The 15,632-nt window shown below is 41.7% G+C and overlaps 1 protein-coding gene across 4 annotated transcripts in view; it reads right to left on the minus strand.

The window, feature by feature from the left end:
* Positions 1–1,505: 1,505 nt before the first annotated feature.
* The window catches only part of OXNAD1 (oxidoreductase NAD binding domain containing 1), a 36,498-nt gene continuing 22,371 nt past the window's right edge, over positions 1,506–15,632 (minus strand). For all 4 annotated transcript variants that reach the window (XM_038570762.1, XM_038570761.1, XM_038570764.1 and 1 more), the window contains 4 exons: positions 10,472–10,613; positions 3,642–3,884; positions 2,754–2,862; positions 1,506–2,075 (listed from right to left, as the gene is read on the minus strand). In XM_038570762.1, coding sequence (XP_038426690.1) covers positions 1,921–2,075; positions 2,754–2,862; positions 3,642–3,884; positions 10,472–10,613 — 649 coding nt within the window. In that variant the 3' untranslated portion in view covers positions 1,506–1,920. The remainder of the gene's footprint in view (positions 2,076–2,753; positions 2,863–3,641; positions 3,885–10,471; positions 10,614–15,632) is intronic.

Below are 15,632 nucleotides of genomic sequence, written 5' to 3' on the forward strand. Positions count from 1 at the left end.
CAAGGTCATGACCTGGCCCATCCAAGCAGGTTACAGATGGTGACAGTCAGTCACTGGCAGGGTGCTGGGCAGGACAGGTAGACCTTGCTGTAGCACAATAGTGGACAGACAGGCAGTGGTGGCACCTCCCTACGCTCCCATCTCCTGCTGTGCTGAAGGGGCTCACCCTGCATCTCCACTCCCAACACAGAAAGGCCCGGGCCGGCCATTCTTTCTGTACCTTTGTGTCTGCTTCCACACCAGCTGCCTTGGCCAGCCAGCAGAAGAGCCCCTTGCTGTTCCCACATCACTGAATCTCATGGTGCTATGCTCCTGTGCCTCTTGGGTACTCAGCCCTAAAGCCCAGCCCTTGGGCCTGAGCACTTTGGGGCCAATTGATGAGTCAGGGCTCCTTATAGTGGCCAGACCTCACCTCTGAAACACTGGTGACCAGTGCACCTTGGATAAACTTTGAAATTCCCATCAGGTCAACAGCCCCCCTTTCCTCCTGCTGAATTCAAATCTGGGATGGAAATAGTTGACAAATGATCTTTGCTTAAAACTTGACAACATTCAAAATGGGGCAGAGTCATTGAGATGATGACTGAGAACAGTGGTGCCAGTCATCATCAGGCCCCATAAATCCATTCTGTGTTTAAGCCCCAAAGTCCCTGGGAGGCCTATAGCCACAGATGACAAGAGGCAAGTTGACTTTTCCCATCAGCTCAGGAACAGAATCCCAACTGGGGCTCCTGTGTCTCTAGAACTGATCTTGCCTTCTCCTTCTCACAGTGTTCTCCAAGCTGGTAGCTTCAGGCCCAACACTGTGTGTCACAGAAAGAATGGCCTGGCCTTAGCCTATGGACTTGTTTTGGATTTTTAAAAATCTAAACGAAGGTTAAGAACAGCAGTCTGCTTTCTAGGAGTTTCATTACAGCAGCCCTGAGATGAGGCTCTACCATTCTCTCTACCCATTCTGGGGACCACCTCCCAACCCCCAGGCTTATCAAGGAGCTAAATGCCAGTTGCTTTCTTTCAGTCATTCAACGAGTAGTATGTCGAGGAGCTACTGGTGCCAAGAACAACCTTGGCAAAGAAATAAAATAAAAGGCAGAAAAGCAGGATTTGGAAATGGCTCTGTACCCCCTAATCAATCCTCAGCACATTTTTTACAGGCAGCCAGCCTAGTCATTGAAGGCAGATTCGACATGCAGTCCAGCAGTCACCGACGCCTTTGTCCCAAACAAGAAGCCGCCTCCTACGTAGAGTGTTAAGGCAGGCGGCCAAGACACAGAGCGCAGGAAGGGTTTCGTTTGAGAAGAAACTAACAATCAGTCAGGATACATACTTAGGACATTCATTAACATTAAGCCAACATGCCAGATATTCAATTCCCTGAAGCAGTTTCCTCATAAGCTTCCATTTCCAAACCCAACTTTGACAGTCTGAAGAAGCAAAGCTTCAGGCATAGTAAAGTGAACGAAGACATTAAATAGAAAGAAATTTCAAAGTAAAATGATTAGGAATGTGTTTAAATTATAAGTTTATTGAGCATAAGATATAAAGGTTGCTATCAAATAAAGATAGCTTACATTTTACACAGGAAAGCACATTTTTAAATGATTAAGTATGTATCTCTTTTTTCCCTAAGAGGAAAGAAAATCTGTATTGACCAATTCAAGATACAGCATGAGAGAATCAGTTATTAATAAAAGAAAATATAGTAAAAATAATTTAATCAATGAAGTCTTTGTAAAAAAATTTATCATCTAAGTCTGTGAGCTGGTTTTTCTTTTATGCTCCAGCTGGTCACTTAGTTCAGGCTTAAAAAAAAAAAAAAAAAAGCTGAATAGGAGGTAAATCCGTTATGCCACAAATCTTGTCTCTGTTCCTGTCCTGAGTGGATTTCACAGCTTTCTCTTTTCCACCTTTGCCTGCTCCCTACCACCACTTCTCAAAGCAAATGTGTTCTTTGGGAACATGGCTGTTCTCCAGTTGCTTGGAGAAAAAGTCTGTCATTGGAGGTGGGCCACATATATAGAACAAAGTCTGTTCTGAAATATGATCTCTTATCTCCTTCTCTGTTATTCTTCCTTCTACCAAAAAAACAGAATAAACACCAAATAAGCCGGACATGCCTGTACTGAACTGGGGAAGGACTAACCACAACTCAGCAAGAGGGTTTATTTCCAGTAACCCAAGCTTAGGGAGTCTAGGGTGGGGTCATTCACAGGACGGCTCCTGGTGGCAGCACCGGGCGCCAGACCCAAGCAGGGAGTGCATCTCCGGGTTCCCTAAGCTGACAGCAAGCAAAGTGGGAAGCTGACCAGAACACACTCTTCGGACAGGGCCAGTTAGCTTACTGATCTTTGGTAGAGATTCAGAACTGGCTTCAGCAAAGTAAATAAACTGGTGAAGAATCTTTCCAAGCAGGGGAAACCACGAGCAAGTTAAATGACCATTAATGGCAAATGGCATGACTTCAGTTAAGGCTGGAATATAAATTCTCCGTGTGCATACTACAGTGTTGACGCAAAGGTCCCCTTTGCAATATGCGGAAAATAAATTTTAACATGGGCAGCAAGAAACCTGAATACAGTAAGTAAATCCAACCGAATCCCTCCTTATTTTTCCATGAGGAATCACCTCCCAGTTCTCCAGGTAGCGGCATTACCAGCCAGTGGCCTCGGACAGTAAAGCATCTACACTCAACCAACTAGCACGTCCAGCAGACAACTGCATGGAGTTAGTCAAAATATCTTTAGGGGACTCACCCGTGATGTAGGGCTTGAGTTCTGCACTGATTTGCGTTGTCTGTTTTGTAACATGCAAACTGCACGCAATCTTCTCAGGAAATTCATTTACTAAATCGAGGATATTTTTCTGGAATGTCAAACATAGTTGGTCACACTACAATTTTTAAAAATCAAAACAGATGTGCACAACCACTGCCGCTGAACCTCGACTCCCATTCTGCACACGTCTGCCACTCTTCCTCTCTACTTAGAGAGGTATTGTTTGCAGCCTAGCAGGCCAGAGCATTCAGAGTACAGAGGGCTATTTGGCTTTAATTGAAATCTGAATATGCTAACAAGCATATTACTAACTCTCCGGGAGTTTTTTCTTTTCCCTTTCTCTCAGGCATTGGCAATTAAGCAGCAGTTTCACTGACCACAGTTGTGTCTTTTAACTGTTGCTGTTCTTTTGTTCATCCCTGCAGCTGCAAGGCAATCCGGAGTGAAAGCCTTCTCCTGTCAAATGTACTTCCTTTCAACAGATGCAACCAGTGGGGGTTTTGTTCACCCAGCCGCAGCCAAACTCTGCCTCTCACCTACTCCGGAGACATGCGAGCACCCTCCACCCCAGGTCTCCTGGCTCAGCAGAGCCTCAGGGCTGTGGTGACCTTTCTGTTCCTCTGCCTCCACACCCAAGCCCGCCAGATCTGTCCTGTCGGGTCCCTTCACGGGAGCCTCCTGAACATGAGCTGTTTCACAGTCCTGCGTGAGAAGCGTACGTTAATTCCCACCTGAACACGATAAGCCCTGTCCAGCGTTTTGAGGCAGTGAACTCTCACACAGAAGACAGAAAGAACAGGAAGAGAGGTCTGTGGACGAGTCACACCATGACACGAGTTTGCTAGGAGACGGGCACTCGTCCCTTACCTTAAACAGGAGCTCGCTGGTATTTTTTGCACTGTAGAACAGCTTTATCGTCCCGACCTCATAGCCCTTTCCCTTGTTTGCCCGTTCTCGGTGGAGGTCAGCCGCATGCCGCAGGATGGAAAGCAGAGGGTTAATTCCTACTCCTCCTGCAATCAACACGAGGTTTCTAGAGGCATCTGCAGGCTGTGGGTCAAAGAAGAACTCTCCACCCACTCTCACAGCCACTTCAGAGTCAAGTGTACACTAAGGCAGGAAAGAAAAGATCTGTTAGTCCTTTGTGGCACAGGTCTTACACCTGATGCTCTTCTTGAAGAAAACGGACGGCATCTACCTCCTGCATCTTTATCAGCGTTGAGGACTATTTTTATGGCCGGTTCTCAAGTGTCCCAAGGCACTGTGAACCGGTTCCACTTGTCCATTATAGAGGCCATTTGCCACTCTGCCTTCCTGATCCCATACTGCACAGCCACTCCAAAACAGAGAAAAGGATGCTCACTTCGGTCATCTGGCCATTTGTTAACTTCTTAGGTGATGAACTGGGTTGTGGAAAGTGGCACTGGACTCGGGATAGCTCTGAAGCAGGAGCTTCCTTTTCTGTATGGTGCTCCTGTTTTCTGATCAAAGCTATGGAACTCAGACTGGCAGGATGGGGCAAGTGTCATTACACTGTGGCTGCCTTGGGCTCACCAGAGAAGACTCTGGGTACTGGGGGGCTTCATCCAGGTCACCAGCAGGGCACAGCCAGAGCTGCTGTGCAGGCTCGAGGCCTGCGCTATGGTGCTGTTCAGTCCTGTTCACTTCTCCCTGGAGCAGCAAGGACAGGCAGCAGAGGCTTCACTCACCAGGGGGTGACTACCACAAAACATGTGATGATACTTTTTTTGTTGTCACAATGGTTTGGAAAGCCCAACTGGCATTTAGAAGGCAGGACCAGAGATGCTAGATGTCTTGTGAAGTTAGCAGCACCCTGGAGCTGGCTCCTATTCAGCTGATGGGTAATTTTTGAAGAATTTCATGAACATTTCTACTGGCAGTTTGAAATCAGCCACTGAGTATCTGCAGCACAGAAGTTAGCAAATGCTGCAAGTCATGACTTTTTGTACTCAGAGAGCCAGTTTAGCAGCACATTATCTCCAATGCACAGGACTGCCCTGCAGAAACTTATGAATGGCCCATGGGACATACATGTAGGTGAAAATTAATTTGTAATGATCTGAGACGAGATCCTAACTCATTCATAAAAAACCCAAAACATTTCTTGCACAGTGGAGTCTGAATTTTCCACAATGTAACCACCTTATAGATTATATTCTACTGTATCCAGAACATTACCAAGTATGTCCACTGTTCTGAACAACCACATCCCAACTGGTAACACGCATGTCTCCATACAACAGCTTGTACCACCTGCATCAGTAGACAGTGCACTCACAGTGATTCTGCGTTGAGGAACAGCCATCTGACCATTTTATTCCATCTTCTAGTTAAGATCTGCCCAACCACTGATATAGTGAAATACATAGTCTCTCATTAGGGATTCCTAATTACTATTTAATCTACGAGTTTTCTTTATTTCTCCTTGGCATTACACTTGGAGAATTATGCCACCCAAAAAATTTTTTCACGTGATTACATTAACTTTGAGTTTCATTTCGGGTAGTTCTAGAAAGAGGGCATTGGATCTGAGACAGTTGAGACCTCTAGTTTGGAGAAAATGTACTGATGTAAGAGTCAGAGAAGAATGACTATTAATCACAGCCTATGAAATCCCTCAAGTTCCTTCATTTCTCTGAGCCTCTGCTGCTGCATCTGTTAAATGGGTACCAACACCTGTCCTGCTCACCTCACAGGGCTGTGGTGGCCATCACATGATACACCGTGTGGCGGAAGAACAGCTTGCTGGCGTCAAGCTCTATTAGAGGAGGTGTTTCAGTCACTGAAGCTGTCATGGAGAAAAGCTCTGGGGGACCTGCTTCTTTCTTCCCTGTCATTAAAAAACAGAATCTAGAACTAAAGAAATTTGTATTAAGAGCAAAAGTTTGCTCCATTACATGTTCCTGATGTAAATCAACTAAATGAACTCTCTCTTAAGAAGCAATAAGTAATCATGTGCTTTTTAAAGACCAAACCCTCAGCATTCACTCCTTGACACCCTATATGGCAGGTAGGCAGGTAAGTACTTTCTGACATGAATTGAATTTGGAACTTTACAACTTAAAGAAGTTAAATCTTAAAGAAGATTTAGTCTCAAAAAAAAAAAAAGTCTCAGAGAAATGTGAGAAAAAAAAGAAAATTATTCTAATTCACAAAAGAGATCCTTTCCTGTAACAAACTATTAAGCAAAGGGAAATCCTTTCCCGGAGGGAAAAGAAAAACAGCTAAACTTATATATAGGCCATTTTTACACGAAGGATGGTAAGTGGGTTTTCATTCTTGACAAGAGAAATTAGCAGCAATGGAGCATTCTGTTAGGAGTAAGTACAATCTCGGATCACTACACTGGCTACCAAAGTGCTTCAAAATGCCCTTTCTTTTCAAGTCTCTAAAACAGAAGCTATGGTATGAAAAGTTCTGCCTAATGATGACAACAGATTTAATCTCTGTCCCCTCACTCCCCATCTTGCTTGCCTGTACATGTCTCCCTTTATCTCTAAGAATCTATGAGTAAAAGAAACTAAGAAATGAGAAAGAAATCATTTTCTCCAGTGATCATCTTCAGCAGGATTAGTAATGACAGCAAAGCCTTTAGAGAACTGTGTTTTGAAACCAGAGTATTTTCAAAGCTCTAAAGTTGGCAAAAAAAAAATAATAAAAAAAATAAAAAAAAATAAAGGGGCCTGCCATCTCCCGAGTGACAAAATAATCTTAAATAGATCTATCTTCTCATTTGCTAGCATCTGGAAAGAATGAAAAGCCATCTTTGTCTTTTATTGATCAATAAAAGCTGCCAAGGTAGCACGAATACAACACTCAAAGTACTGCACGCTGTAATATGGAAGTGAGTAAAAGGACATTACCTTCAATTACACAGCCATGTTTTGGGTATAGATTTTCTACTTGGGAAATAAACAACTTTTCCACAGCAACTGGAGCCCAGCACACAATAGCTGTCTAGAACCCTTTACCCTGCCAGGAGCCTGAGCCAAAGCAGATAAAATAAAGGAAGACATTTATGGCACTTTATCCCATGTCCCAATAGAGCGGCCTGCTGCCACCCAGACACTCACGTGCCTCCATTGTCCACTCTAATAGCTTAATAAGACAAATCCTCAGGAGGAAAATAGCCACCTGAGAACGGTTCCAAGAAAAATCTGACTTCATAAAGGCTGTTTGCAACTCCCACCGGGCAGAGTGGAGTAGGCACTACAATTAAAATGTGCATTCAAGCAATGCCACTTGGAGATTTTCTTCAGCCTCTAAGAATAAGTTCCTTCATTGAAATGCCAATGAGGCATGAAACCAAGCAGGGAGCTGTGGACCAGGACCAGGGCAGGTCACGTGGGAGGCAGATAACTGGAGGGGGCTCGTGGCACTAAGCTCATTTTAACACCAAGCAAGGGGCACATGGCAACCTTGCTGGTCCCACCCCTACAGCATTTTTTGAGAGACAGCAATGGGTGGGAAATCCAGAAATAATCTAAAAAGGAATGAGGCAGCTGAGGACATGTGGAAGGAAGGACTCTGAAGGTCAGAGGGTAAAAAAATGTGACAGGATACTTAGAATGGAAATGCTAGGGCAAGTGGCTGCCTTACTCTGAACAGAAACAACTCGGCATGTAAATCACAATTAGAATGGATATTTTTGTATGCCGCTGTAGATTTAAAAACTTTTTTGGGGGGTAGAGGGGAGTACAATTCTGTGGATTTTAACACATACACAGATCTAACTACCATCAAAACCAAGATACAGAACAGTCTCATCATCCTCAAAACCTCCCTGTGCTTTCCCCTCTATGATCACATCTTTCCCTACCCCTAACCCCTGTTAACCACTCATTGTATTTCTGTCCTCCAGAGTGTGACAGAAATGGGATTATAGAGTATGTAACCTTTGAGATTGGCTTCTTTTACTCAATATGTGGCCTCTGAGACTCACCCAAGTGGAGTCCATCAATGGTTCACCCATTTTTACTGCTGAATAACATTACAATTTGTTTACCCATTCACCTTTTGAGGGACATTTGGGTTGTTTCTAGTTTTTGTTAATTATGAATAGAACCACTATAAATGTTCATGTACAGGTTTTTATATGAACAGAGCTTTTGTTTCTCTAGAATAAAGACTCAGGAGCACTATTACTATGACTTATGATAAATGTATATTTAATTTCAAAAAAGAATGTATATTTAATTTCATATAAAACTACCAAAATGTTTTCCAGACTGGCTGCTGTATCTTGCATTTCTGCTAGCAATATAAGCTATAAAAGAGTTCCAGTCACTCCACATCCTTACCAGCATTTGGTACTGTCAGAATTTTTAACTTTAATCATTCTAATAGGTGGGGTAGAGATATCCCACTGTATCTGGTTTTTTTTATTATTATTTAAAAAAATTTTTATTTATTTATGATAGTCACAGAGAGAGAGAGAGAGAGGCAGAGACACAGACAGAGGGAGAAGCAGGCTCCATGCACCGGGAGCCCGACGTGGGATTCGATCCCGGGTCTCCAGGATCGCACCCTGGGCCCAAGGCAGGCGCTAAACCGCTGAGCCACCCAGGGATCCCTGTATCTGGTTTTAATCTGCACTTCCCGAATGATGTTCAATATCCTGTCATTGATTATTAGCTGTTCTTATATCCTTAGTAGCAAAGTATCTATTCAGTCTTTTGTCCATTTTTTTTTAAAGATTTATTTATTTATTTATTCATGATAGACATAGAGAGAGAGAGAGGCAGAGACACAGGCAGAGGGAGAAGCAGGCTCCATGCCAGGAGCAGTCTTTTGTCCATTTTTAAATTACACTTGTTTTCTTTTTGCTGATTTTTGAGAGCTCTTTAAGTATTTTGGATATTAAGTAACCTTTGTTGGATAACTAAGTGCAAACAACTTTCTGAGTCTGTAGCTTGTTTTTTAAAAATTCTGTTAATAGTATCTTTTGTAAAAAAATATTTTGAATTTTGATTAAGTCCTATTATCAATCTCTTCTTTTTACAGATTTGACTTTTGGTGTCATGTCCTAATGCACCTACCCTCAAGTCTAGAATGTTTCCTATGTTTTCTTCTAAAACTGTTATAATTTTGTGTTTTCCAATGATATCTACAATTTATTTTGCGGGAATTTTTCATCAAAAAGTATGACACTTAGGACAAAATTCTTTTTTTTGACATACGGATAAATAATTGTTCCAGCACTACATGTTGAAAGGGCTATCCAGGGATCCCTGGGTGGCGCAGCGGTTTGGCGCCTGCCTTTGGCCCAGGGCACGATCCTGGAGACCCGGGATCGAATCCCATGTCGGGCTCCCGGTGCATGGAGCCTGCTTCTCCCTCTGCCTGTGTCTCTGCCTCCCTCTCTCTCTCTCTCTCTCTCTCTCTCTCTCTGTGACTATCATAAATAAATAAAAATTTAAAAAAAAAATGAAAGGGCTATCCTTTCGCCACTGAATTTCTTTAGCACAGTTGTCAAAAATCAAATTACCGTATGTGTGTTGGATACTCCTAAACTCTCTATTCTCTTCCATCAATTTGTGTGTCCATCCCTTCACCAATACCACACTGTTTTGATTATTATAGCTTTATTTTATTCTGACATTTGAGTAATGTGATTCTTTCTACTTTATTCTGTTTCAAAAACTCTAGTCCCTTTGATTTTAAAATCAGTTTGTCTATAGCTACAATATCGTACTAGTAACTCCTTTCTGGAGATAAGAAAATGCCTGGGTCGGGATGGAGGTTGTTGGTAAATATAGAAGGCACACTCTAGAAAGAAAAGGGATGGCAAAAGGAGACAAGGGTCAAAAACTAAGAAGGCAAACAAGTGACTTGTGCTGAGCTCATTCTTTGTTATCAGAGTTCTCAGAGGTGATGAATAGTCAGCTTATGTAGGACTGTGTTGAGTCTCATGGTGAAACATGAGTTATTAGCAGCAAAGGTGGATTCCCTCTCAGGATACCGTGTTAAGAACTCTCCAGAGAGGCAATGGTACCATGGACTTAGCAGCGCTCAGCTGTGGGCACAAGTGGGATGTGATCAGAAATCACTTCCTGGGATCCCTGGGTGGCGCAGCGGTTTAGCGCCTGCCTTTGGCTCAGGGCACGATCCTGGAGACCCGGGATCGAATCCCACATCGGGCTCCTGGTGCATGGAGCCTGCTTCTCCCTCTGCCTATGTCTCCGCCTCTCTCTCTCTCTCTCTGTGTGACTATCATAAATAAACTTAAAAAAAAAAAAAAAAAAAAAAAAAGAAATCACTTCCTTTCCAAGTGACAGAATAATAGTTTAATTCCTTTTATTTAGGATAGTTAGGACAAAATAATCTGATTTATAGATTTACCATTTACAAGACATACATACAGAGAGCCAATTTAAAAAAGCCTTACATATAAAGTAAAATGCTCATATACTAAAGCAGTATTCAACTGAACACTGGCAACCCAGAAGATATTTTCAGATCTCAAAGTATCTGTGAGTCTTCCTTAATGCATCAAAAGGATTCTGCTTCTTCGAGCATTATAGAGTCGGAATTCTGGATGTAGGGGAGCTCTTTGTGAGCATGTACCCTTTTCACTCAAGCCTAGCTAGGTTTCTTAGGTGCATGAATTGAGCTGAACACAAATTTTGTGGGAGGAAGCAATGGCCAGATCTCCAAGTTTAAACAGGTTTGCTCACCTGATTGTGAATCCAGAGAGCAGGAGGGTGGTTTGTATATTTCACTGCCAATTCTATCATTCTCTCTTGTTCTAGCAGTCTGGGGCTGGAGCATATTGAGAACCCACCAACCACAGACACTCCTGGGATAAAGAAATCAATCCTAAAAAGAAAGGCAAATAAGCGCTTTTTGTTGAAGCGATTTTAAAAGTGGGCAATGAAATAAGTAAAACTGACAAACTTAAAAAAAAATAAAAGATAAAATGAGTAAAATCAAGAATGGAAGGAGGACATCATCACCTACCTTACAAAAATAAAAGATTATTATAGGAATTCCATGAACAACTATATGACAAAAACTTAGATAACTTAGATGAAAAGGATACATTCCTAGAAAGACAGAAATTACCAAATTGAACTCAAGAAGAAACAGAAAATCTGAACAGACCTGTAACAAGTAAATAGTTTTAGTAATTTCAAAAATTCCTAGAAAGAAAAGGATAGGTCCAGATGGCATCACTGGTGAAATTCTACCAAACATTTTTAAAGAACACTAAACTTTTATAAACTCTTCCCCCAAAACAGAAAGAACATTTACCAACTCATTCTATGAGGTCAGTATTACCCTACCAAAACCAGACAAAGATATAACAAGAAAAGACTACAGTTCAGTATCCCTTGTGAATACAGATTTAAAAATCCCAGAAATTCTAGGTTGGTTTAACACCTGAAAATCAATCAGTGAAATACACCACTTAGAACAATGGACAAAACCCAAGTATCATCTCAATACGTGCAGAAAAGGCAGTTGGCAATATTTAAGACCCTTACATAATAAAAATAGTCAGCAAACTATGAAACTGGGAGCCTCCTCAATCTAACAAAGGCTTTCAACAAAATGTGTAATGTTTAATGGTAAAAAGCTACAAGTTTTTCCCCTAAACACAGAAATAAGACAAGGATGTTTGCTCCTAACACTTCTTTTCAACATTGTACTAGAGGTTCTAGCCAAGGCAATTAAGGAAGAAAATGAAATAAAAGGTACGAAGATTTGAGGAAGAAATTGCAGATGACATGATGTATATAGAAAATCCTAAGGAATCTGCTATGAAGATAGGAGAACCAATAAGCAAGTTCAAATAATATTACAGAATACAAGATTAATAAAAATCAATTGTATTTGTATACACTAGCAGTTAACAATTTAAATGTGAAATTAAGAAAAATAAAATTTATAATAGCATAAAAAAGAATTGGGAATAAATTAACAAAAGTATAAGACTTGCACACTGAAAACCACAAAACATTATGGAGAAACATTAAAAAAGATCTAAATAAATAAAAAGACATCTTATGTTCATAGACCGAAAGACTTAATAGTGTTAAGATGGCAATACTTGGCAGCCCGGGTGGCTCAGCGGTTTAGCGCCGCCTTCAGCCCAGGGCATGATCCTGGAGTCCCGGGACTGAGTCCCACGTCAGGCTCCCTGCATGGAGCCTGCTTCTCCCTCTGCTTGTGTCTCTGCCCCTCTCTCTCTGTGTGTCTCTATGAATAAATAAAATCTTAAAAAGAAAAAAAAAAGGGCAATACTCTCCACATAGATCTACAGATTCAATGCAATACCTATCTAAACTTCCAGATGGTTTCTTTGCAGAAACTGGCAAAATGATCATAAAATTAATATGGAAATAAAAGGAACCTAGAATCATCAAAACAATCTGGAAAAAGAACAAATTTGGAGGACTCACACCTTTTGATTTCAAAACTTACTATAAAGCTACAGTTAATGAAGACACTGTAGTACTAGCATAAGGACAGGCACATAGACCAATGATAAACCATTACAAGTCCAGGGGCACCTGAGGGGCTCAGTGGTTGAGCATCTGCCTTTGTTTGGCTCAGGTTATGATTCTAGGGCCTGGGATCAAGCCCTGCATCAGGCTCCCTGTGCCTATGTCTCTGTCTCTCTCTGTCTCACATAAATAAATAAATAAATAAAATCTTAAAAAAAAAAAGAAGAAGAATTCCAAGTCCAAAAGTAAACTCTTAAACATGTGGTCAATTGATTTTTGACAAGGGTATCAACATAATTCAATGACAAAAGAACAGTCTTTTCAACGAACAACTGGATATCCACCATTAAAAGAATGAAGTCGGACCCCTACCTCACACCATATACATAAATTAACTCAAAATGGGTCACAGACTTAAAGGTAAGAAAAATTATAAACTTTTGGAAGACTTACAGAGGAGTAACTTCATGGTAACAGTTACTTAGATATGACGCCAAACACCAAGGTTAAAAAAAAAATGGAGAAACTAGCCTAGAAAAAATTACTTTATGCTACAAATGATCCATAAAAGAGCTAAAATAGGGACACCTGGGTGGCTCAGCAGTTGAGCATCTGCCTTTGGCTCAGAGTGTGATCCCAGGGTCCTGGGGTTGAGTCCTACATCGGGCTCTCTGTAGGGAGCCTGCTTCTCTCTCTGCCTGTGTCTCTGCCTCTCTTGTTGTGCCTATAGCTAATATTTATTAATACAGTTTCTGTATGCTATCAGAGAAGAACTACAAGAGTATCTCTACAGCTATGTTTTAAAAAATAAGTTAATCAATGAGCTACTTTTTGCAGCTTCATATCCTAAACCATAGCGCCCTCTGCTGCTTGATGTTGATAAAGGCCATTCTCTCAGATAAGTGAAGGGATCTTTCCTTCTCCAGTAACTTTGGAAAGCAACCTTAAAAAAAAAAAAAAAAAGACTCCTTCATTAAATGCTACAGAATTCAAATGACATCAAAACTTCATCTGAATGGATTTAAGAAAATATGCACAATACACATTTAATAAAACATCTGTCCAAGTAAAAGTTTTTATTTTTTATTTTATTTTATTTTTTTTAAAAAGATTTTGTTAAAAAAAAAAGATTTTATTTATTTATTCATGAGAGACAGACAGAGAGAGAGGCAAAGACACAGGCAGAGGGAAAAGCAGGCTCCATGGCAGGGAGCCCGATGTGGGACTCGATCCTGGGACTCCAGGATCACGCCCTGGGCTGAAGGCAGGTGCTAAACCGCTGAGCCACCCAGGGATCCCAAGAAAAAAAATTTTAAACACACACACACACACACACACACACACACACACACACTTAAAAAATGCCCTTTCCAAGACTAGCATTCTTGAAGCCAAGAGCTGAGGTACTAACTGCACTCTCATAAAAGTGAATATAGGAAAAACTGGGAGAAAGAGCCTAACTGTGTAGTGAAGCCACATATCCTTATCTAATTGTGACACAGTAGGCAGCCCCGTCCAGCCCCAGGGCCCAGCAGAGACCAGGTACACAAACTGTGGCCAAAAGTTGATGCTTCACCATGAGATCCTAAAACCCTTTAGTCTTCAGCTTGAGCATGTGGAGCCCCTCCCTCATCCCCTGTGCAAATACTACAGATAGCACCTGCTTACCTAGTACAGGCACCATGGTTAGTGCTGGAGCTAAAGATCAAGAATGTCGTGATTCCTGGGACGCCTGGGTGGCTCAGGGGTTGAGTGTCTGCCTTCAGCTCAGGGCATGATCCCAGGTTTGGGGATCGAGTCCCACATCAGGCTCCCCTTGGGGAGCCTGCTTCTCCCTCTACCTATGTCTCTGCCTCTCTCTCTGTGTGTCTCTCATGAATAAATAAATATCTTAAAAAAAAAAAAGGAAAAAAAAAAAAAAAGAATGTTGTGATTCCTGCCCTCAATAAACTCACTCAAATGGGAAGAAAATGAACAAATAAATATAATTACAGGGGCTATGACAAAATCTGCTTGGAGGAGAGAAAATGTTCATCATTTGAGACCTGTCTGGAAGAACTGGAACTTAGTGTAGATTTCTTCTTACGTCCAACATATGTGATTTCATCGGGAAAAAACTAATAAAACCACTATTTTAAAAAAAATCTTCCTGGGGTTGAAGGGGGGAGAAAGCAGAGGATGCAGCAGTCAATTATACCAGGTATGGAGGAATTAACGAAGACTTCACAGCGGAGTCTTAAAAACACACAGCAGTCACCAAACAAGCATGGAGGAGGACACAGTCTGAACTGAACAATGATGACACCAAGGAACGTGGCGCTTTTTATGTGTGGTCATGTAAGAGTCGAGGCTGCTGAACACGGCCACAGAGGGTATATACTGCCCACAATGCAGCGGCCCTGCTAGAGGGTAGGAGTAGAATCTTATTTCATTGATCTTACTCCTCTCATCTGTTTCTTCTTGGAGCCCTTTCTCTTAGTAGAGCCCAGTCACTTTCAAACATGAAAATTTATGTCATCTTACATGAAGTCAGAGACACACCTTGCTCTCTACAAAAATGCTTTGGCCTTGCTTCCCCTTGGTCCTGTGCAGGTCTAGAGCCTCCCTCTTAGTTTGGCAGGTGTCAGATGAGGGCAGTGGTCAGGAATTCAGAGATGTGGGATCATGGCCCAATCTCTGACCCTAGAGATAAGCCCAAGAGCAATCTTCTCCTTTACCTCTAGCAGCACTCCACTCTAATAATCCTAACTATACAAATTGCATGGCAGCTGCATCCATACTCTCTCTCCCTGATCTTTGTCCTCTTCCCCAAAATGCTACTAATGGAGCTTACCATCAAGCTGATAACCTAACAGAATGCAGAGCAAAAGCCATCCTAGCAATGGAACCGAAGATGCAGACATCACTAATCTAAGCAAATAGCCATTCGGTAAGCAAGAAGTCAAATTTCCAAAAGAACTTACAGCCACACAATAAGTCAGTGGCAAGGGAGCAATCTTTTAAAAGGGGAGGTTCAAATGCCAGGAATGAATGCTGATGGACACCTGGCAGGGAAAGGTCAATACTAAATAGCCAGAGATGACCACCCTGATGTCTGCCCTCTGCAGCAGGAGTCTGTCAGGTGCATTGTAAAACCAGTCCTGACATCAGTGAGATTACCAAATCCATTCATCGAAATGGGATATATAATACCAACCCTGAAAATCTAATCTTGAGGATCACAGGGGAACCCTATTTCTATATATATCACTAGGGAATGATGGTATTTTTATCTGGTAACTACAGTTTGCAAGTGCTAATACACTTGCAGGCACACCAAGGTAGCAGCATTATAAACCAGTGCATGGTCTTTCTCTAATCAGGAGTCTTGGCGCAATTCAGAGCTGAA

This window comes from Canis lupus, chromosome 23, assembly GCF_011100685.1.
Source record: "Canis lupus familiaris isolate Mischka breed German Shepherd chromosome 23, alternate assembly UU_Cfam_GSD_1.0, whole genome shotgun sequence".
Lineage (NCBI taxonomy): Eukaryota > Metazoa > Chordata > Mammalia > Carnivora > Canidae > Canis > Canis lupus.